General features: G+C 50.2%; 1 protein-coding gene across 1 annotated transcript in view; it reads left to right on the top strand.

Annotated features, from left to right (window-relative positions):
• Positions 1–538: 538 nt before the first annotated feature.
• LOC142301899 (CD5 antigen-like) overlaps positions 539–22574 on the top strand; it is a 52640-nt gene continuing 30604 nt past the window's right edge. The window contains exons 1-3 of the mRNA XM_075342940.1: positions 539–624; positions 8658–8779; positions 15896–16040. Of these exons, the coding sequence (XP_075199055.1) occupies positions 576–624; positions 8658–8779; positions 15896–16040 (316 nt within the window). The 5' untranslated portion in view covers positions 539–575. The remainder of the gene's footprint in view (positions 625–8657; positions 8780–15895; positions 16041–22574) is intronic.

The following is a 22574-nucleotide window of genomic DNA, read 5'->3' as shown; positions in this document are numbered from 1 at the left end:
ATTACTTTAGCATAATTGGTTTTGGTCCCTCTTAACCTGCAGTTTTTACTACTTATACAACTTTACAAAAATAGAAATTATGTACTACAATGAAGGCTGCAAACACAGTGCAAGGCCTCATTTATCAAAATTGGTTTGTTGTCCCTAGCAACCAATCACAGCTCTGCTTCCTTCACTCTAGATCAGTAAAAGAAATGCAAGCTGAGCTCTGATTGGTTGCAATAAAGAAGGAAGGTTTAGAAATTAGATTACTGCAAAAACACAGAGCAAATTGCCTATAGCAACCAATCAGAAAATGTCTTTCATTTCTAAACCTGTACTTGGAGAATTAGAGCTGATATCTGATTGGTTACGCTGTGAGAGGTGCGCTGTGTTTCCAAAAACTGTAGAACTACAAGTTCCAGAAGTCACATGACTGGAACGTAGCAGAACAAGCTGCAGAATGTGAGTGCACGGACAGGTAGGAGCAGCCACTCCTGCATTCCTGGGCCCCTCCTCTCCAGCGTCTGCTCCTCTCCTTCCTCCCTCTGCAGCCAGCAGTCCTGCCCTCCTCCCCAGCTCTGCTCTCCCTGGGCATGGAGCTGGCACTGCCCCTTTCCTGGTGCCTGTGGGTCTGCAGTCTGGGTGAGTTTGTGTTGCTTTGTTTATGGCTCCTCTCCATGTTTTCCTCCTTTCTCTACTTTCTGTCCCTCACTCCCTACTCATCTCCTTCTCAGGCAGCGTCCATAGCCCTCCCTCCTCCTCCTCCTCAGAGTGTAAGCTCTTGGGAACAGTCACTTCCTGGCCTGCAGAGAAACTAATGCACTAGATACTGAAAACATGGATAACCTGGGGACGTGCGACACCACATCTCTGGGGGCGCAACCCAAACATCTCTGCGCTTTACATTTGGGCAGGGGATACACGATGGCATCGGGATGGTGGATTTGTGGTGTCAGATTGTGACATTGCATCTAAAATTTCCAGTGGTGCCGCATCGTGACCTAATATCTTCGATTTTCTGTCGCTCACGACTCCGTTATCATAAATGTCACTGCAGATTGCGACTGTCTATTGTGCACAACGTGGCGGCGATTTTTATTTTTATTTTTTTGCAACTAAATCAAAGCTCTAAAATAACCACACGGCGCAAACGGCAAATAAAAGCTTCTTGGTCACAAATTATTTGCAAGTTGCTGTCATATGACTCGTTACCCCATTCTAAGTTTGTCACCCCCAAAATTCAGCTACTCGCATGCTTTTAGTTGTGTTGTAAAATTTTACTTTTATATGAACATGAGAGTGTTTTGATGCCCCCGTGGCATTGGCGGTGGTCCGGCGCATTGTTATGCCCTCTGATTCGGATATCACTGTCCCTGATCTTGATTGACAGACGTTCCTTTTTCTCGGGCTAAACTCACATCCCTCCTCCTGGTCGTGCGCACTGACAACTGGAGGAGCTCAATGATGCGGTCACGGTGTCAGTGCTGGCACACTTCGATCTCCTCTCTGAAGCCTCTCGCTATACATCTGGTGCAGCGAACAAACAGCAGCCACAAACAGCAGCTGAAAAGCTCCGTTCTGAAGCGCCTGGTGCCGGCGAGAACGTGCGCTCTGCCTGCAGCTCCTGCCATAGACAGAGCAGGAGCTGCCGGCAAAGCGCACGGAAGAAGTGACATGTCACTTCTTTTTGCGCAGCGCTTCGGCACTAGCCGAAGCGCTGCGCTCTAAAACCCCACGTGCGCACGGCCCCTGCACAATCTCCATAGACTGTGCAGGGGACGCAGGACGCATGCAGTTACGCTGCGCTACAAAGCGCAGCGTAACTGCATGAATTTACGCAACGTGCGCACATAGCCTTAGGCTACATGCGCACGCTGCATTTTTTGTCGCATTTTTTTGGTGCAGTTTTGTTGTCAGAAATTTCTGACATTTGACTTCCCAGCAAAGTCTATGAGAAGTCAGATTTGCTGTGTGCACGTTGCAGTTTATTTGTCAGAAGTTTTTTTTTGACAAAATTTGTGACAAAAAGGATTCATTCACGTTCATGCACGTTCATTCACTTGCGTTTTTGTCAACATTTGTCACCCATTGAAATCAATGAGGGGATGAAAAGCACATGACAAAACGCACGGTTACAAATTGTTTGTGTTTTGCATGCGTCTTACCCGCGGGTTTGTCAACAAAAGCGCAGCTAACGAACTCAGTTCCAGAATGACAAAATCAATGCTGGAGTGATTTTGGGGTGTCAGTGTGTCTCTTTCTGTCTCTCTCTCCCTTCATACTCACCGATCACCGGCGCACACGGCTGTCACACTGCTCCTGCAACCTCTCATTCTTCCTGACCCGCTCATTAGCTTCATTACATATTCAATGCACCCGCTCATTAGGCTCATACATTCACTCCTCCCCATCTGTGATTGGTTGCAGTCAGATGCGCCCCCATGCTGAGTGACAGCTGTCTGACTGCAACCAATCACAGCCGCCGGTGGGCGTGTCTACATCGTACAGTACAATAAATTAAATAATTACAAAAAAAACAGTGTGCGGTCACCCCAATTTTGATACCAGCCAAGATAAAGCCTTACAGCTGAGGGCTGGTATTTTCAAGCTGGGGAGACCCACGTTATTGGGAGTCCCCCCAACCTAAAAATATCAGCCAGCAGCCGCCTGGAATTGCCGCATCCATTAGATTCGACAGTCCTGGGATTTTACCGGCTCTGCCCGATTAACTAGTGCGGTGGCAATCGGGGTAATAACTAGTTAATGGCAGCCCATAGCTGCCACTAAGTCCTAGATTAGTCATGGCAGGCGTCTATGAGACACCTCCATTACGAATCTATAAGTGAAAGTAAATAAACGCAAACACCCAAAAATCCTTTATTTGAAATAAGACAAAAAAGTCATTCTCTTTCACCACTTTATTAACACCCCAAACACCCCTCCAGGTCTGACGTAATCCACACGAGGTCCCACAACGAATCCAGCTCTGCTACAGCTGAAGCTCAGAGCGAGCGCCATAGAACAAGACTGCCCGCTGTGAGCTCCACGCAGCAACTGAAATAAGTCGCGCTATCAGCAGTGATGTGACTTAGGTGATTTCCGGTCACAGCTGGAGTCCTGCACCTGTGACTGCAAATTAGGATGCGACTGAAGTGAGCCGCAGATGGTGGACTCACCTGAGTGACTGCACCGCTGATCGCGCTGCTCACTTCAGTCACGGCCTGAACCTCACAGCAGTAAACCCATGACATCACTGCCACGACACACTCTGTATTGCGAGTCCCGCAAATGGGACATCAAGGGTTCACCCGTGTTCATTCTGATAGCGGGGCTCTATCTGCACTCACAGCTGGCAGTCATGTTCTATGGTGCTCGCTGTGACAGGACAGGGATGTAGCAGAGCTGAATTGCCGTGGGACCTTGTGTGGATTGCGTCGGACCTGCAGGGTGTTTGCAGGGTTAATTAAGTAGTGAAAGAGGGTGCTTTTTGTATTTTATTACAAATAAAGGATTTTTAGGGTGCTTGTGTTTATTTACTTTCACTTACAGATTAGTGATGAAGGCAGGGACTCATAGACGACTGCCATCACTAATCTAGGACTTAGTGGCAGCTATGGGCTGCTATTAACTACTTATTACCCTGATTGCCACCGCACCAGGGAAATCGGGAAGTGGTGGGTCGTATGGATGCCACTTCTTGGTCGGCTGTGGGCCGCTATTTATTGTTAGGCTGGAAAGGGCCAAATAACTAAATAAAAAAGCGTGGGATCCCCTCTATTTTTCATAACCAGCCAAGGTACAGCAGACAGCTGAGGGTTGCAGCCTGCCGCTGCTGCTGTTCCTGTGCTGGATATGAAAAATGGGGGGTACCCCACCGCATTTTTTAAAAAACAAAACAAAACAGCTGTCCAAGCTAGCTATCCCTCTATTGAGCTCTTCTGTTATTTCTTTCTTTCTGTTCTATTATTATTATTTATTATTATTATTATTTATTTATAGAGCACCATTAATTCCATGGTGCTGTACATGAGAAGGGGGTTACATACAGAATACATATACAAGTTACAATAGACAGACTGGTACAGAGGGGAGAGGACCCTGCCCTTGCGGGTTTACATTCTATAGGATTTTGTTGTGGTGACAGTAGGTGGGGTGTAGATTGGGCGGCAGCTCAGCACGGTGGTGGGGCGGCAGCTCAGCAAGGTGGTCGGGCGGCAGCTCAGCACGGTGGTCGGGCGGCAGCTCAGCACGGTGGTGGGGCGGCAGCTCAGCACGGTGGTGGGGCGGCAGCTCAGCACGGTGGTGGGGCGGCAGCTCAGCACGGTGGTGGGGCGGCAGCTCAGCACGGTGGTGGGGCGGCAGCTCAGCACGGTGGTGGGGCGGCAGCTCAGCACGGTGGTGGGGCGGCAGCTTAGCACGGTGGTGGGGCGGCAGCTTAGCACGGTGGTGGGGCGGCAGCTCCGCACGGTGGTGGGGCGGCAGCTCCGCACGGTGGTGGGGCGGCAGCTCCGCACGGTGGTGGGGCGGCAGCTCCGCACGGTGGTCGGGCGGCAGCTCCGCACGGTGGTGGGGCGGCAGCTCAGCACGGTGGTCGGGCGGCAGCTCAGCACGGTGGTGGGGCGGCAGCTGTGGTGGTGGTGAAGCAGTGAGGTCATTGTAGATTATAGGCATTTCTGAACAGATGAGTTTTCAGGTATTCTATCTATTCTTCCCTAATATCTATTCTATATGTTCTTTCTGTCTATCCATCTATTCTAGCTGTCTATCAGTTATCCTATCCTATCATATTTTGTTTCTCCTTTAAAAAACGCATTAACACACACGCACCTACATTACAAGCGTTTTTTTGTTTTTTTACATTTCCAGGCTCTCTGTGACAAAGTGCAGTTTTGGTTGCAGTTTGTAGGCAGAAAAAACTGCAGCGTTCGCATATAGCCTTAAGGGGTTTTGAACTACCTAGACAACCTTTTCGCAAGACAAGTGATAGCCCTCATTGAAATAAAACCACTTATACTTCGGCGCTATTCTAGTGGTGTCTCCACTCGCGATCTTGAGGTGTTGTTACGTCATATGAGCCCTGCCCCCAATTGGCGCTGGTTTCACTCTCCCCGTCTTTGGATGTATCAAATATTAATAGGTAGGGATGAGTGGACCCGTAGAAGTTCAGGTTCAGCCATAATCTGGACTTGACCATGGACCCCATATAAGACATGGGGACCTGATGCTGAAAAAATGATTGCAGTATGTTTCACACATCATTTTTTTGCCATGAGGCATGATCCGGCCAAAAAAGTGATGCGACGGATCCGGCGAAAAAATGGATCAGCAAATTTTGACGGATCCGGCGAAAGCCGGATGGAACACAAGACAATCCGGCGCTAATAGAAGTCTATGGGGGGAAAAAACGCATCCAGTGTCAACAGACGCCGGATGCGTTTTTTCATATTTCTGCCGGATTGTGCCTGATGGCAAAAACTGATGTGTGAAAGCAGCCTAATTCTCTCGCTCCTGGTCTGCCCCGCTGCAGCCTTTCAACAAACTTTGTTAGCATACGAACAGCACCAAACTCGGACACAAGTAGGTATTTGGGTCTGAGCCCTTGACACACGGTGTCTGGTACAAACCCTGAACTTTACAGTTCAAGCAATCCCTATCAATAGGAAATGATCAGCAATCGCAGCTCTGACTTCCTCTTGTTGTCTGATTCTATTAAACTCTTATACTCACCTCTAGTGATGAGCGAGCACTACCATGCTCCATACTCGAAATGAGCATTTTTGATGATTTTCCAGAAAAATGCTTGAGTTTCCTATTGACTTCCATTATACTCGGGTGCTCGAGTCATGCCGATCCGAGCATCCAACTGCCCGATACAAGTACAGAGCATGGTAGTGTTCGCTCATCACTAGTCACCTCCTAACAGGAGGTGAGTATAAGTGTTTTTATTTTAAGAGGAGCAAACACTCAGTTTGAGGAAGCGTTGTCCAAGTACTGAACAGCCCCTTTAAAGGGAACCTGTCACCAGTTTTTTCAGTATTAACCCAAATGTCTCACCTTCTGTAGCTCCTGGGCTGTATTCTATGAAGGTGCCCATTGTTCCTGATTCTCCTTGCAGACCCTAGAAATATCTTTATAAAATCTGACCGCCACATATGCAAATTACCTGTTCTGGTTGGGTGGGCGTGCTCTTTTTCGGCTCCTGTCACCCCCCCCTCCTCCTGCCGCTGTTACCGTCCTCCTTTGATGATTGATGCGTCTGACGCCTCCGTCATCATCCACATAGCTGGGCTGAATCTCGTGCCTGCGCAGTCATTCCCGGCTCACGCAGGCGCGAAAAACATAGGTGCACTTGTGTGAGCCCGTCAGCTCGCTCACAATCTCGTGTCTGCACAGAGAGCTCATGGGCTTGCGCAAGTGCACCTATGTCTTTGGCTCTGCCCACAATGGTGCAGAGTGAAGTGCGCGTGCGTGAACCAGGAATAACCAAAATTGAGCATTCCCATCCGACCAGAACATGTCATTTATATACATGGTGGTCAGAATTTTATAAAGTTATTTCTGGGGTCTGCAAGGGGAGTCAGGAGCAAGGTGCACTTTCATAGAGATCAGCCCAGGAGCTGCAGGAGGTGAGACTTTTGGGTCAATACTGGAAATACTGGTGACAGGTTCCCTTTAAGTAGGAGACTGTTTATATTTCCTGCTGCGGAGAATCCTCACATGGACCTAAGCGCATTTCTGAGGCACCGATAATGTAATCGCCGGCCTCGGATTTCTGCCGTGGATCCTCTAGTACGGCGTTCCCCTACGTTTGGCAAAGCTGCAGTTCCTATCCTGCTGGCGGAGAAGGCATGGTGGGAACTATTGTTTTGTAACAGAGGAAGGAAAACCCTGCTGAAGTAAATGCAAGCCTGATTTATACAATGGATGTGGGGACATTTCCAAGCTGTGTGCTTTCCATCACAATCATTGTATGGCGGTATTTATTTGAAAGCCCTTATGGGTTTCAATCTCATTATTATGTGAAAAAGCCCATGACATTATTAACCTATGATCTAATTCCTACTGCCCAAACCAATAGCAGCATGAATTAGACGCTCTAATCGATTGCAGCCATGTATACCTTTCTCTACAACCCCGGAACAATTCAGAAAAAATATAGTTAGAAGCTCCTACCGGGAGCCATAGATGGAGACCAGACCAGTCTATCTCTGCCCCGATTGTCTCTTCCCAGAGCTGCTAGAGGTGACTGACCCTCGTTTGTACATAGGCAGAGACCTGTCAGTCACTTCTTGCAGCATTGGAAGAGCCGGAGAGATCTTCTAACTATATTTTCTCTGAAACGCCGGAGCATTACAGAGAAAAATATACCTGGCCTAATCATGAAAATAGGCTTTGATCATTCTGCAGCAAAAATTAGATGATAGGTTCCTATCCAGCAACATAAGATCAGTGGGCTTTTAACATTTCCACCTGACAACTCAGTCTATATTCAGTTTAATTGGAGCTTATGTTAAGGTCACACGTAGCGACGTAGCAGCGATCACGACGACGATCTGACCTTATCAGGATCGCTGCTGCGTCGTTACATGGTCGCTGGTGAGCTGTCAAACAGGCAGATCTCACCAGCGACCAGTGACCAGCCCCCAGCCAGCGGCGATGCGTGGAAGCGATGCTGCGCTTGGTAACTAAGGTAAATATCGGGTAACCAAGCAAAGTGCTTCGATATTTACCTTGGTTACCAGCGCTTAGCGCTGGCTCCCTGCACTCGTAGCCAGAGTACACATCGGGTTAATAAGCAAACCGCTTTGCTTATAGTTACCCGATGTGTACCTTGGCTACGTGTGTAGGGAGCAGGCAGCCGGCTTCAAGAAGCTGCGGACGCTGGTAACCAAGGTAAATATCGGGTAACCAAGCCTTTGCTTGGTTACCCGATATTTACCTTTGTTACCAGCGTCTGCAGAAGCCGGCTCCCTGCACATTTAGTTCGTTGCTCTCTCGCTGTCACACACAGCGATCTGTGCTTCACAGCGGGAGAGCAACAGCTAAAAAATGGTCCAGGATATTCAGCAACAATCGGCGACCTCACAGAAGGGGCCAGGTCGTTGCTGGATGTCACACACAGCGACATCGCTAGCAAGGTTGCTGCTGCGTCACAGAAAATGGTGACTTAGCAGCGTCGTCGTCGTCGCTGTCGTTGTGTGTGACATGACCATTAGATGCGGTACCCAAGTACATCCAGGACAGAGTATACAGAGCTGTACAGTACTGGCTCTGTACATCTAGACACAATCAGAACTGATAACAGCTGCTCAGTAGGAGCCATGGCAGACATAGACAGAAAAGACCCCTGTACAAGAAGAGAATATGGCCCTCTGCAGTCCAATAGCGCTGTCTATGACAGAAGCTCCTTACTACCTTGTGGTTGGATGTTGCCCTCCCTTTACATCTTGGGTCTCACTTGTACCATTGATATGTCTACCCCTAAGTGAAGGTAATGGCTGCACACGAATTTTGCATAGAAGCTGTAGACACAAAAGAAAAGTTGCAAACATGCTTTTTTTTTCTTGGGGGGAAGGGGTTTATAGTGTATTGTTGCAATATTGAATTAGTTTCAAAGTTTAGAAATCCTTCAATACGTGAAGCCCTCATTACATATCATTGTCTGCACCTCCTAGCACTAGGTGGAGCCTCCGGACTTCGCAGCTCATTAGCGGCTCTGCAGAATGAATCATTGGTGGAGAACGAAGGAACGTGTCAAGGAATCGTCCTGATCTTCATCAATGAGACCGGCAACCTGGTAACCTGATACCATTACTATTGCTTCATGCCATGTAGTCCCATGTATTTAAGTCTCCACTTAGTTTTGGTTTGCACTGATTTTTATTAGATTTGCTAACATATGGCACAAATGTCATCAAAGCCATAGAATTTGTACAACGAAGTAAACAGAGGGTAATACAGTATAGAAGGTATTCATTATATGCCAGTGACCTCTATGCAGAGATCCATAGACTAAATGATTGATAGCCTGCTGTCTTTCAGCATGGACGTGATGAAGGCCAGAAGTCACCAAGGTGAACTCACTTCATTGAATTGTTCATAACATACTAAACTGGGTGTCTCATACTTCTATATTACAAACCCCGTAGGCATGATGCCAGCTGTATTTTTGAACAATTCACAGGATACATCAACCCCAAATACCATTACCCTGATTGCCACCTCACCGGGGCAATTGGGAAGAGCCGAGGCAAAGCGCAAGAATTGGTGCATATAATGTGATGCGCCACTTATGGGGTGACTGCAGGCTGGTATTATTAGGCTGGGAAGGGCCCAAAAACCATGGACCTTCCCAGCCTGATAATATCAGCCCCCAGCTGTCTGCTTTAACTTTGTTAACAAAAATAGATGGGAACCTACAATGTTTTTTTTCATTTAATTATTTATTTGCCTAAGTAGACAGACAGCTTGTAGAGATTTCTATCTTTGTAAATCTTTAACACATAAAAAACATTAATTTCATGGTCATGTGTTTTTTTTGGTATGTGTCACACGTACGGCACACATCTTTTTTTTGTACGCATGTTTGAAGGGGGCCTTAGGCGGGCTTTACACATTGTGACATCGCTATCAATTGCTAGCGATGTCCAGCGCGATAGCACCCGCCCCCGTCGCACATGCGATATGTGGTGATTGCTGCCGTAGTGAACATTATCGCTACGGCAGCGTCACACTCACATACCTGGTCGGCGACGTCGCTGTGACCGCCGAACAAACCCTCCTTCAAGGGGGCAATGCGTTTAGCGCCACAGCAACGTCACCGCGACGTCACTAATCGGCCGGCCAATAGAAGCGGAGGGGCGGAGATGAGCGGGACATAACATCCCGCCCACCTTCTCCCTTCCGCATTGCCGGTGGACGGAGGTAAGGAGATGTTTGTCGCTCCTGCGGGTTTACACACAGCGATATGTGGAGCTGCAGGAACGACAAACAACATCGTACCTGCGGTGGAACCGACATTATGGAAATGAACGACGTTACACAGATCAGCGATATTGTACGCTTCTGTGCTCGTTCATTGTCGCACCTAAGATTTACACGTTGCGATGTCGCTACCGGCGCCGGATGTGCGTCACTAACGACGTGACCCCAACGATATATCGGTAGCGATGTCGCTACATGTAAAGCCCCCCTTAGAGATTACACAATTCGTCCTGCTTAGCAAAGACTCATACAGCCACGTCAATGGAATGCTGCCCCTACTCACAGATCCGCCCCAATGCATGAAAAGGAAATTGTACCAAAACTTCTATCATGAATTAAACAAAAACCAGGCTGCAGATTTCTTAACTACAGGAATCTATTACATCAGTATCACCACGCCATTATCTTAACCATATCTTTACTTTAGCATGGTAAGTCGTAATGACTGGTTCTCTTTAAGCCTGGTCGCTAAGGGGTTAAAGGGAATCTGTCAGCAGGTTTTTGCTCCCCCATCTGAGAGCAGCATAATGTAGATACAGAGACCCTGATTCCAGCGATGTGTCACTTACATAGCAGTTATACAGAGCTCATGAATATGCTGGACTACCTGGCAAAATGCCAAGTAGTCCTCTAATGATAATCTCCTGCTGATTAAACAGTGATTTTATCAAAACTGCACTAAGCTGCTCAGTAAGTGAAACACCACTGGAATCAGGATCTCTGTCTCTACATTATGCTGCTCTGAGATTAGGTAGCAAAAACCTGGTGATAAATTCCCTTTAAGTCTGCTGGGTTCCTCCCTTTGTAACATCTTGCCTAAAGTGCCCATACACATTGGCTGAAGCCACTGATTTTGTGGGAACAGCCATGCTTGTCATGTGTACAGGGTTTTTGTCTGTAGGCAGACTTTGGAAAGAAGGGTCAGGTTGTTTGATTTCCATAGCGTGATCCTCTTGTTCTCCTAGCAGATCGAGCGCCCACCAGGGATATATTATTATTATTCATTATTATAGCGCCATTTATTCCATGGGGCTTTACAAGTGAAAGAGGGTATACGTACAACAATCATTAACAGTACAAAACAGACTGGTACAGGAGGAGAGCGGACCCTGCCCCTGAGGGCTCACAGTCTACAGGAGGAGAGCGGACCCTGCCCCTGAGGGCTCACAATCTACAGGAGGAGAGAGGACCCTGCCCCTGAGGGCTCACAGTCTACAGGAGGAGAGAGGACCCTGCCCCTGAGGGCTCACAGTCTACAGGAGGAGAGAGGACCCTGCCCCTGAGGGCTCACAGTCTACAGGAGGAGAGAGGACCCTTCCCCTGAGGGATCACAGTCTACAGGAGGAGAGAGGACCCTGCCCCTGAGGGCTCACAGTCTACAGGAGGAGAGAGGACCCTTCCCCTGAGGGATCACAGTCTACAGGAGGAGAGAGGACCCTACCCACGAGGGCTCACAGTCTACAGGAGGAGAGAGGACCCTTCCCCTGAGGGCTCACAGTCTACAGGAGGAGAGAGGACCCTTCCCCTGAGGGCTCACAGTCTACAGGAGGAGAGCGGACCCTGCCCGCGAGGGCTCACAGTCTACAGGAGGAGAGCGGACCCTGCCCGCGAGGGCTCACAGTCTACAGGAGGAGAGCGGACCCTGCCCGCGAGGGCTCACAGTCTACAGGGAATGGGTGATGGTACAATAGGTGAGGACAGAGCTGGTTGTGCAGTGGTCTACTGGACTGAGGGTTATTGTAGGTTGTAGGCTTGTCGGAAGAGGTGGGTCTTCAGGTTCCTCTTGAAGCTTTCCACAGTAGGGGAGAGTCTGATATGCTGAGGTAGAGCGTTCCAGAGTATGGGGGATATATTGCGGGGTCCATTCCTCTCCACATTGAACTCATACTCACTGGATCACCCTGAGTATCTCAGGTACATGGCCAGCTTTAGAAACCAAGGCAAAGTTGCTTTAACGACTGGAGGCCACCTTCTTTCTTGCTCGTACATGCATCCTGGATATTCTCAGACAGAACAGATAAGCAGAAGGAATCCTTATATCCCCGGTATATACTCCGTATACAAACATGACGGGTCTCCATCAGAGGAGTCTGTGATATGTCTATGGGCAGCTTCACGTCTCACCACCAGCGTTACCCGCAGATCCTTTGCTTGTTTACACTGCTGTGATCTCTAATTAAGAAATTCCCCCTAATAAAGGATTTAATCAGAGGCAGATTTAGGGCATATCCCATATTTTGGATCCTACATAAACAGGATAATGAAAGTTATTTAAGGTTAAACATCCGCTGTGAGATAATAAAAGCTTCTAATAATTTTGATTTTTAGATAAATGAACAGAAAATCCAAACATTATTTTTATACATCCCATTTTTTTTTTTGCCTTTTCAGCAGCTGCCTGGCATTAGCCTGAAAACTCAAGTTTTGCTGACCAGCATTATCCCTGACACTGAATGTACTATGTATTTCTTACATTTGTCAGCCCAAATGCTTTATCCTACATCTAAACTTCGCCACTTCTCCACCGGCCGCCTGTAACTTCCCCAAATCCATGGACTGGTGTCGCCTTTTGTGCCCATTACATTAGAGTTGGTGTGACGTTCACCTTATATAATTGGGGCATTAACCTCGTTACTAATGGGCATGATATTACTGACTCCTCGGACATGCATGCACACACATATACTCAGTTTACATGTAAATAGCCTTTATTTTCCATCCTGTTTCTCACGTTTGACAGTTTCCTCATTCTCCATTTCCTCCAGATCTTATCAGATTACAGCCGCTAAATGAGCTGCTATATTGGGATCTGCGATTGCTATATTTAGTTGTCCCCCATGGTCCGTGATAAATAATTGCTTACATTTTCTTTTTTTTTTGTTTGTTTCCCCTGTAAACAGGAACACTCGGCTCGTCTAGGCTGGTGTCTTTCAATGTTAGACCCGCTGCGTTTTTTGACCCGTTTTTGGGTGCAGTTTGTTGCCCAAAACTGCATGCATTGCCGTCCCCAGCAAAGTCTATGAGAATTCTGAAAAGCTGTGCGCACGTTGCTTCTTTTTTTCCTTGCCGTTTTGGTTGCAGAAAAAAGAAGCAGCATGTCAATTCTTTTTGCGTTTTGTCCCTGTGTTTCGGAGAAGTGGCAGATCAAGCCCTCGCTGACTCGGGGTTAGCGGAGGATTGATCCCCGGTGTATGGCCAGATACTTGTCACCATATCAAGTCTAAGGGGACCGGAATCCGGCTCATCCCGATTGCCCTGGTGCGGTGGCGATCGGAGTACTAAGGAGTTAATAGCAGCCCACTAAGTCCTAGATTAGTGATGGCAGGCGTCTATGAGACACCCCATCACTAATCTGTAAGTGAAAGTAAATAAATAAAAACATCAAAAAATCCTTCATTTGAAATAAAAGACAAAAAGCCACCCTCTTTCACCACTTTATTAACCCCCAAACAACTCTCCAGGTCTAACATAATCCACACGAGGTCCCACAATGCTTCCAGCGCTGCTACAGCTGATGCTCACAGTGAGCGCCATAGAACAAGACTGCCTGCTGAGAGGTTTAGGCCGCGACTGAAGTGAGCCATGCGATCAGCGGTGACGTCACTCAGGTGATGTTTGGTCAGAGGTGGAGGACTCCACCTGTTTTGTGGGTCCCGGGTGAAAAAGTCTCAGTGGGCCCCATGCTCACAAAGATACGTAGACATACAGGAATACATACATATACATATTTGAAACACACACAGTCATATACAGTGACATACATAGATACACATCATACATGGGCACACAAACACATTAGATATATTTTTAAAATGGGGAAAGCAGCAGCCTCACTTATCTTCCCCCCTTGTTTCCGTCCAGCTCCTCCCAGGCATGTGGCTGTGGAGGGCAAGCTACATGGTGTACAGCACTTTAACAGACATTGCCGCGCACAGTGAGACTGCTGTATACATCACAGGAGAGGCTGGGGGCTACAATGTAAACATCACAGGAGGGCCTGGGGGCTACAGTATATACATCACAGGGGGGGCTACTGCATATGCATCACAGGAGGGCCTGGGGGCTACAGTATATACATCACAGGAGGTCCTGGGGGCTACAGTATATACATCACAGTAGGGCCTGGGGGCTACAGTATATACATCACAGGAGGGCCTGGGGGCTACAGTATATACATCACAGGAGGGCCTGGGGGCTACAGTATATACATCACAGGAGGGCCTGGGGCTACAGTATATACATCACAGGAGGGCCTGAGGGCTACAGTATATACATCACAAGAGGGCTTGGGGGCTACAGTACATACATCACAGGAGGGCCTGGGGGCTACAGTATACACAGCACAGGAGGGGCTGGGGGCTACTGCATATACATCACAGGAGGGCCTGGGGGCTACAGTATATACACAGGAGGGCTTGGGGGCTACAGTACATACATCACAGGAGGGCCTGGGGGCTACAGTATATACAGCACAGGAGGGGCTGGGGGCTACTGCATATACATCACAGGAGGGCCTGGGGGCTACAGTATATACATCACAGGAGGGCCTGGGGGCTACAGTATATACATCACAAGAGGGCCTGGGGTCTACAGTATATACATCACAGAAGGGGCTGGAGGCTTCAGTATATACATAACAGGAGGGGCTGGAAGCTACTGTATATACACAGAAGGGGCTGGGGCTATAGTATATACATCGCGGGGGGGGCATAGACGTTACTGGGGTACATACATATTACTGGGGTGAGGGCTCGTACAGCTCTGGGGGGCAATACTGCTCTGGCAGGGGGCCCTTACTACTCTAGTGGGTGGCAATTACTGCTCTAAGCAGCCCATACAGCTCTGTAGTGCCCATACTTCTCTTGGGGGTGGTTCATAATACTCTGGGGGGCCCGTATTGCACTGGGGGGCTCATACTGCTCTGGTGGTTGGCTCATACAGCTCGGGGGGTAGGGAACACATACAAGACTGAGGGGAAGCCATACGGCTAGAAGGGGAAGCGGGAGTGCACATACAGCTCTGGGCCCGCTGCCTGGCTTCGCTCTGTGGCTCCACTCTCTCTTCATCTGTGGGACAGCAGTGCACAGTTGAATTTCTATACACATGTTCCCAGCGTCGAGCAGTGAACGTTGGGAACATGCACAGACCCTTCAGCCAGTAAAGTGTGGTTGTCGGCCTAAGAATTTTGTTCCCCAGAACTTGGCCCGGGGACCGCAGAACTGATCACCACCGCTGATTCCAGCGAGTGGGCCCCCCAGACAGTCCAGGGCCCCGGCACTTGCCCGGGTGGTAACACCGGCCCTGTACCAATGGATCATGGTTGTCTGAGTGGATAGTCAGTGAGTAAGCAGAAGACAATCAGAAGTTGTCAAAATGAAAGCAAAGTGTAGTAAGGATAAGAAGCAGTCGACGTGTAGGTGACGGCCTCAGCTACAAGGCTTCGGTGCTGATGTTCGCCATGTGCACGCTTTGTAGCCCAGGCACACACCCGGTAATTGTGCTTTCCCGAAATAGTAAAGCATTGATCGGCCACCGTGGAGCACATCTTTGGAGACTAATATAAGTGTCCGTGGCTACAGCAGGCTGTCAGCATCATCCAGTGTTGGGCATACGCTGGTATTGATTGCTCTACCATCTGTTATGTGCTGCCCAAGAATTGCAGATAAGGAGGGGGGTCATTAGGATCCATGTCTAGATTTCCTACTTGCGTCTGATTACTGTCTACGAATTGATTATGTTTCTTGCCTCTTCTGTCACCCCCCGAGTCTCCGCAGGTTGTAAGCTCTTGTCAGCCAGACCTCACTCTTCTTGTGTGAGTCATGGAATAATGTGCCTCTCTGTGATGTCTGATGGTGTCTCCTTCTTCAGTGCTGTGAAATATGTTGGTGCTTCATAAATAATAATTGTATTATTCTGTGTTTGTATGCAGGTATGTGACCCTCTGTGGAGCCCGCAGTCACCTCTCGCACAAGTTGTGTGCAAGGAATCCGGATGTGGAACTCCGAATTCTACATGGACCTTGAAGTCTTCGCCAAAGGACTCCTATGGAGTTGTCCAAGGCTTACAGTGTAAAGGTGTGTGTGGTACACAATCACTTATTTCTGTTCTTATTTCATGCCCACACTCCTAAGGTAAACATTATCTAGAGTAGACCTCTGTATTCGACCACATGTAGCTCGCGGGCCCTTGATGTGGGTCTCTTGTCAGATTTAGGCGGGCTTTGCACGTTTTGACATCGCAAGTCGATGCTGCGATGTCGCACGTGATAGTACCCGCCCCCGTCGCAGGTACGATATCGTGTGATAGCTGGCGTAGCGAAAATTATCGCTACGCCAACTTCACATGCACTCACCTGCCCTGCGACCGTCGCTCTGGCCGGCGACCCGCCTCCTTCCTAAGGGGGCGGGTCGTGCGGCGTCACAGCGACGTCACACGGCAGGCAGCCAAGAGGGGCGGAGATGAGCAGGATGTAAACATCCTGCCCACCTCCTTCCTTCCGCATATCCTACGGAAGCCGCGGTGACGCCGGTAGGAGATGTTCCTCGCTCCTGCGACTTCACACACAGCGATGTGTGCTGCCGCAGAAGCGAGGAACAACATCGGACCGTCGCGTCAGCGTAATTATGGATTACGCCGACGCTGCACCGATGATACGATTACGACGATTTTGCGCTCATTAATCGTATCATCTAGGCTTTACACACTACGATGTCGCATGCGATGCCGGATGTGCGTCGCTTTCAATGTGACCCCACCGACATCGCACCTGTGATGTCGTAGTGTGCAAAGCCGGCCTTACACTCACTTCACCATCACTTTTGAAAAATGATTGTTTATGTCCCTCTTGTGTCTGGACATTATGAGAATGCAGAATCGGAGGGCGAGAGCGGAGGGGTGTATAGCTACATGCCTCTCACTCAGACAAGCAACTTTGTGGCCACTGAACCATGTTGTGTAGGCATCAGACCCAATATATTAAAGGGGATGTCCACTTTCAATAAAGTAGTTCCCAAAGTGTGAAAAGTACACAATATAAACTCATCTGGTACTCGCCAACAACCCCTAGGGTCCAGTACCAGCTTCTTGCCGCTGTTGCAATCACGGTGGTGTCACTAGATCGGTTACATCAGTGAGCTCAGTGACCGGCTGACTAGAGCGGTGACGCACCCTGTTGATGTGACATCACCCCTCTAGACACAGAACATGGACTACAGTAGTGGTGAAAGCCAGTACGGGATGGTGGGTGGGGGGTGAATACCTGGTGAGTTTCGTATTTTTGTACTATACAGACTTTGGGGAAAATTTTTGAAGTGGACACTTTAATCCCTTCATGACATATGACGTACATGTGCGTCATATGCCGTGTCCCTACCTTTGATGTGAGCTTTCATGCTGAGCCCACACACGACAGCTGATTTAATCAGCCATCATGTGTCTTTAACAGCCGCAGGTCGAGCAGAGAACTACTCGTAGCTGATTACATGGTAAATGCCACTGTCAATCTGATATCAGCATTAGGCCAGTGTCACACTTGCGAGTGCCTCGCGTTGCATCACCCGGCACGGACTCACAGTCTCCAAACAGAAGTGTCTCAACTGCATAGAGATGCATGCAACCAACACTCTCCACACAGGAGCGGGTTGGTTGCATGCATCTCTATGCAGTTGAGACGCTCCTTTTCTTTGTCGCTCCATTGGGAGACCCAGACAATTGGGGTGTATAGCTTCTGCCTCCGGAGGCCACACAAAGCACTACACTTTAAAAAGTGTAACCCCTCCCCTCTGCCTATACACCCTCCCGTGGATCACGGGCTCCTCAGTTTTATGCTTTGTGTGGAAGGAGGCACACATCCACTCATGCATTCTCATATTAGTTATGTCGGTTGGAAGAAAAGAGGGCCCCCACGGGGCCCCCGGCATGTTCCCTTCTCACCCCACTATGTCGGCGGTGTTGTTAAGGTTGAGGTACCCATTGCGGGTACAAAGGCCTGAGCCTCATGCCGTCTCCTTCACCATCCCTTAGCGGCTCTGGGAGAAGTGGGATCCTGAACGGTCATCCATTCGCTGGGACCGTGCTCCCTCCGCAGCCCCTGTGGGAATCTGCCGGACCGGAGTCTATTCAACCTCAGGGACCGGGCCCTGCAACTCTAAGGTACTCTGTGTCCCCATTGGGGACTGTGCAGGAGCGCACCTTCTTCCCGGACGCTGCGGCAGCTGCTGAATTGAGAAGACCGGCGGACTTCTGCGCCGACCGTGCTTGCTTGTCGGGCGCGGTCTCAAATTTAATCCCCGGCTTCATCGCGGCCTAGTCGCAAAAATCCCACCCCCGGGTCTGCCTGTAAGGGGTAAGGGCGGGACTGCCGACCTGACGTCGGATGTGAGGGCTGGAGCATCCTGCATATTTCCTCCCCCCTCACTGATCACTGTGGGGACCCCAGATTCCCGCACTTTCCTGGCGCCGCCCACGGCTCCACTCCTCCCCTGAGATCTCCGGCAGCCATTTTTTGGGCATTCTGCCGGTGGAGGATTCTCAGGAACAGCTCTGCAGCTCCGGGGGACCTAAGGCTGGGAATCTGGAGGCACACACTCCGCTTGTTAGCGGTCGGTAAGCCACACCGGCCACCCGGTGCTGGTCCCCCCTAGGGTGCCGGAATAGATACGTATTTATATATATATTTCTGTTCGGTCGGGCTGTATACCCTGTTTTTGCCCATATACCCTCAGTGATCATTCTCCTAGGAGACAACAGCATGTCGTCCACAAGGAGCAAAGCTGTTAAGGCACAGGGGTTTATCTTTGTCGCTCCATTGGGAGACCCAGACAATTGGGTGTATAGCTTCTGCCTCCGGAGGCCACACAAAGTATTACACTTTAAAAAGTGTAACCCCTCCCCTCTGCCTATACACCCTCCCGTGGATCACGGGCTCCTCAGTTTTATGCTTTGTGTGGAAGGAGGCACACATCCACTCATGCATTCTCATACTTAGTTATGTCGGTTGGAAGAAAAGAGGGCCCCCACGGGGCTCCCGGCATGTTCCCTTCTCACCCCACTACGTCGGCGGTGTTGTTAAGGTTGAAGTACCCATTGCGGGTACAGAGGCTGGAGCCACATGCCGTCTCCTTCACCATCCCTTATGCGGCTCTGGGAGAAGTGGGATCCTGAGCGGTCATCCATTTACTGGGACCGTGCTCCATCCACAGCCCCTGTGGGAACCTGCCGGACCGGAGCCTCTTCAACCTCAGGGACCGGGCCCTGCAACTCAAAGGTACTCTGTGTCCCCATAGGGGACTGTGCAGGAGCGTACCTTCTTCCCGGAAACCGTGGCAGCTGCTGAATTGAGGAGGCCGGTGGACTTCCGCGCCGACCGTGCCTGCTAGTCGGGCGCGGTCTCAAATTTAGTCCCCGGCTTCATCGCGGCCTAGTCGCAAAAATCCCGCCCCCGGGCCTGCCTGTCAGGGGTAAGGGCGGGATTACCGGCCTGACGTCGGATGTGAGGGCTGGAGCATCCTGCATGTTTTCCTCCCCCCTCACTGATCACTGTGGGGACCCCAGATTCCCGCACTTTACTGGCGCCGCCCACGGCTCCACTCCTCCCCTGAGAGCTCCGGCAGCCATTTTTTGGCATTCTGCCGGTGGAGGATTCTCAGTGAACAGCTCTGCAGCTCCGGGGGATCCAAGGCAGGGAATCTGAAGGACACACTCCGCTAGTTAGCGGTCAGTAAGCCACACCGGTCACCCGGTGCTGGTCCCCCTAGGGTGCCGGAATAGATACGTGTATATATATATATATATATATATATATATATATATATATATATATATATATATATATATATATATATATATATATATATATATATATATATATATATATATATATAAATATATATCTGTTCGGTCGGGCTGTGAACCCCTTGCCCATATTCCCTCAGTGATCTCTCTCCTAGGAGACAACAGCATGTCGTCCACAAGGAGCAAAGCTGCTAAGGCACAGGGTTTTTTTGCGGCCTGTACCTCTTGTGGGGCTATGTTACCTGCGGGTTCCACCTACCCTCACTGTGAGCACTGCTCGACCCCTGTTTCGCTTGCTCAGCCGGAGCCTCGGACACTGGTGGGCCCCTCGGCTCATGTAGACCCCCCTGCTCCCCCTGACCAGGCTGCAGGGACAGAGTTCGCCTCTTTTGCTGAGAAACTCTCTGACTCACTTTCTCAATCCATTGCACAGTCTATGGACAAATCTCTAAGCTGGTCTTCTAAGCTGCTAGAGGCTTTGCAGTCCAGACCGGACCTTTCACAGGCCCCGGCCCCTGTTAGCTCGTCGCCTCCAGGCCCCTCTCGGTCCGCGTCGCAGCGCGCTCCCAGGTTGGCCCCTTGGTCTCAGGCGGAGGACTCCTGCCCGGACCGCAGTCCTAGACCGGCTAAGCGAGCTCGCTGGGACTCTTCCCCGACTTCCTCTCGCTGCTCGGGATCTCAGCTTGAGGACTCTCTGGAGGACGAGGCGGACATCGCAGCTCAGGGCTCTGACCCTGACGTCGCCCTTAACCTTGATACACCTGAGGGGGACGCCTTAGTAAATGATCTTATCTCGTCCATCAACCAGGTGTTGGATCTCTCTCCCCCGCCCCCTCCTGTAGAGGAGTCGGCGTCTCAGCAGGAGAAACAAAACACCAGTTTCGGTTCCCCAAACGTACACGCAATACGTTTTTTGATCACTCTAACTTCAGGGATGCTGTCCAGAAGCCCAGAGCGGTCCCGGACAAGCGCTTTGCCAAACTCCTCACTGACACGCGTTACCCCTTCCCATCTGAAGTCGTTAAGGGTTGAGCTCACTGTCCCAAGGTGGATCCTCCAGGCTCCAGATTGGCGGCTAGATCCGTGGTGTCGGTTGCAGATGGCTCATCCCTAAAGGATGCCACTGACAGACAGAGCTCCTGGTGAAGTCCATCTATGAGGCCACGGGCGCGTCTTTTGCCCCGGCCTTTGCAGCCGTGTGGGCACTCCAAGCTATCTCGGCTTGTCTGACTGAGATTAATGCTGTCACACGTAATTCTGCTCCGCAAGTTGCGTCTTTGACCTCTCAGGCGTCAGCCTTTTCGTCCTACGCCATGAACGCCGTCCTGGACTCGGCTGGCCGTACGGCTGTAGCATCCGCTAACTCTGTGGCAGTCCGCAGGGCCATGTGGCTGCGCGAATGGAAGGCAGACTCTGCTTCCAAGAGGTTCTTAACCGGTTTGCCGTTTTCTGGCGACCGTTTGTTTGGCGAACGATTGGATGAGATTATTAAGGAATCCAAAGGAAAGGATTCCTCCTTACCCCAGGCCAAACCTAAGAGACCTCAACAGAGGAAAATTCAACTGAGATTTCGGTCCTTTCGTCCCTCCGCCAAGTCCCAATCCTCTTCGTCCAACAGGCCGGAGAAAGGCAAGAGGAACTCCTATGCGTGGCGATCCAAGTCTCGCCCACAAAAGGCCGCAGGAGACACTGCCTCCAAGACGGCTTCCTCATGACTCTCGGCCTCCCCTGGCCGCATCCTCGGTCGGTGGCAGGCTCTCCCGCTTTGGCGACGCCTGGTGGCCACATGTTCAAGACCGATGGGTGAGAGACATTCTGTCTCATGGTTACAGGATAGAGTTCAGCTCTCGTCCTGCGGCTCGTTTCTTCAGAACCTCTCCGCCCACCGCTCAGGCCGACGCACTTTTTCAGGCAGTGGCCGCTCTAAAGATGGAAGGAGTTGTGATCCCCGTTCCCCTTCAGGAACGTGGTCGCGGTTTTTACTCCAACTTGTTCGTGGTGCCAAAAAAGGACGGGTCATTCCGTCCCGTTCTGGACCTCAAGCTACTCAACAGACATGTGAGAACCAGACGGTTCCGGATGGAATCTCTCCGCTCGGTCATCGCCTCGATGTCACAAGGAGACTTCCTAGCATCGATCGACATCAAGGATGCTTATCTCCATGTACCGATCGCGCCCGAGCATCAACGTTTCCTCCGTTTCGCCGTCGGGGACGAACACCTCCAGTTCGTGGCATTGCCTTTCGGCTTGGCGACAGCCCCACGGGTTTTCACCAAAGTCATGGCATCCGTTGTGGCGGTCCTGCATTCTCAGGGCCACTCGGTGATTCCCTACTTGGACGATCTCCTAGTCAGGGCCCCGTCTCGGGTGGCGTGTCAACAAAGCCTATCTGTCGCTCTGGCGACTCTCCAGAGGTTCGGGTGGATCATCAACTTCCCGAAATCCAAGTTGACACCGACCCAATCACTGACGTACCTTGGGATGGAGTTTCATACCCAGCAAGCGTTAGTCAAGCTTCCGAGCGACAAACAGCTTTCTCTGCAGGCAGGGGTGCAATCCCTTCTTCGGAGTCCGTCACACCCCTTAAGGCGCCTCCATGCACTTCCTGGGGAAGATGGTGGCAGCTATAGAGGCAGTCCCGTTCGCGCAATTCCATCTTCGGCCACTCCAATGGGACATTCTCCACAAATGGGACAGGAGTACGGCTTCCCTCGACAGGAAAGTCTCTCTTTCCCTTGCAACCAAGACGTCACTTCAGTGGTGGCTCCTTCCCAATTCTCTGGCGCAGGGAAAATCCTTCCTACCCCCAACCTGGG

Source organism: Anomaloglossus baeobatrachus, chromosome 4 (assembly GCF_048569485.1).
Source record: "Anomaloglossus baeobatrachus isolate aAnoBae1 chromosome 4, aAnoBae1.hap1, whole genome shotgun sequence".
In the NCBI taxonomy this organism is placed as follows: Eukaryota; Metazoa; Chordata; class Amphibia; order Anura; family Aromobatidae; genus Anomaloglossus; species Anomaloglossus baeobatrachus.
This window is presented reverse-complemented; position numbering and strand designations above follow the sequence as displayed.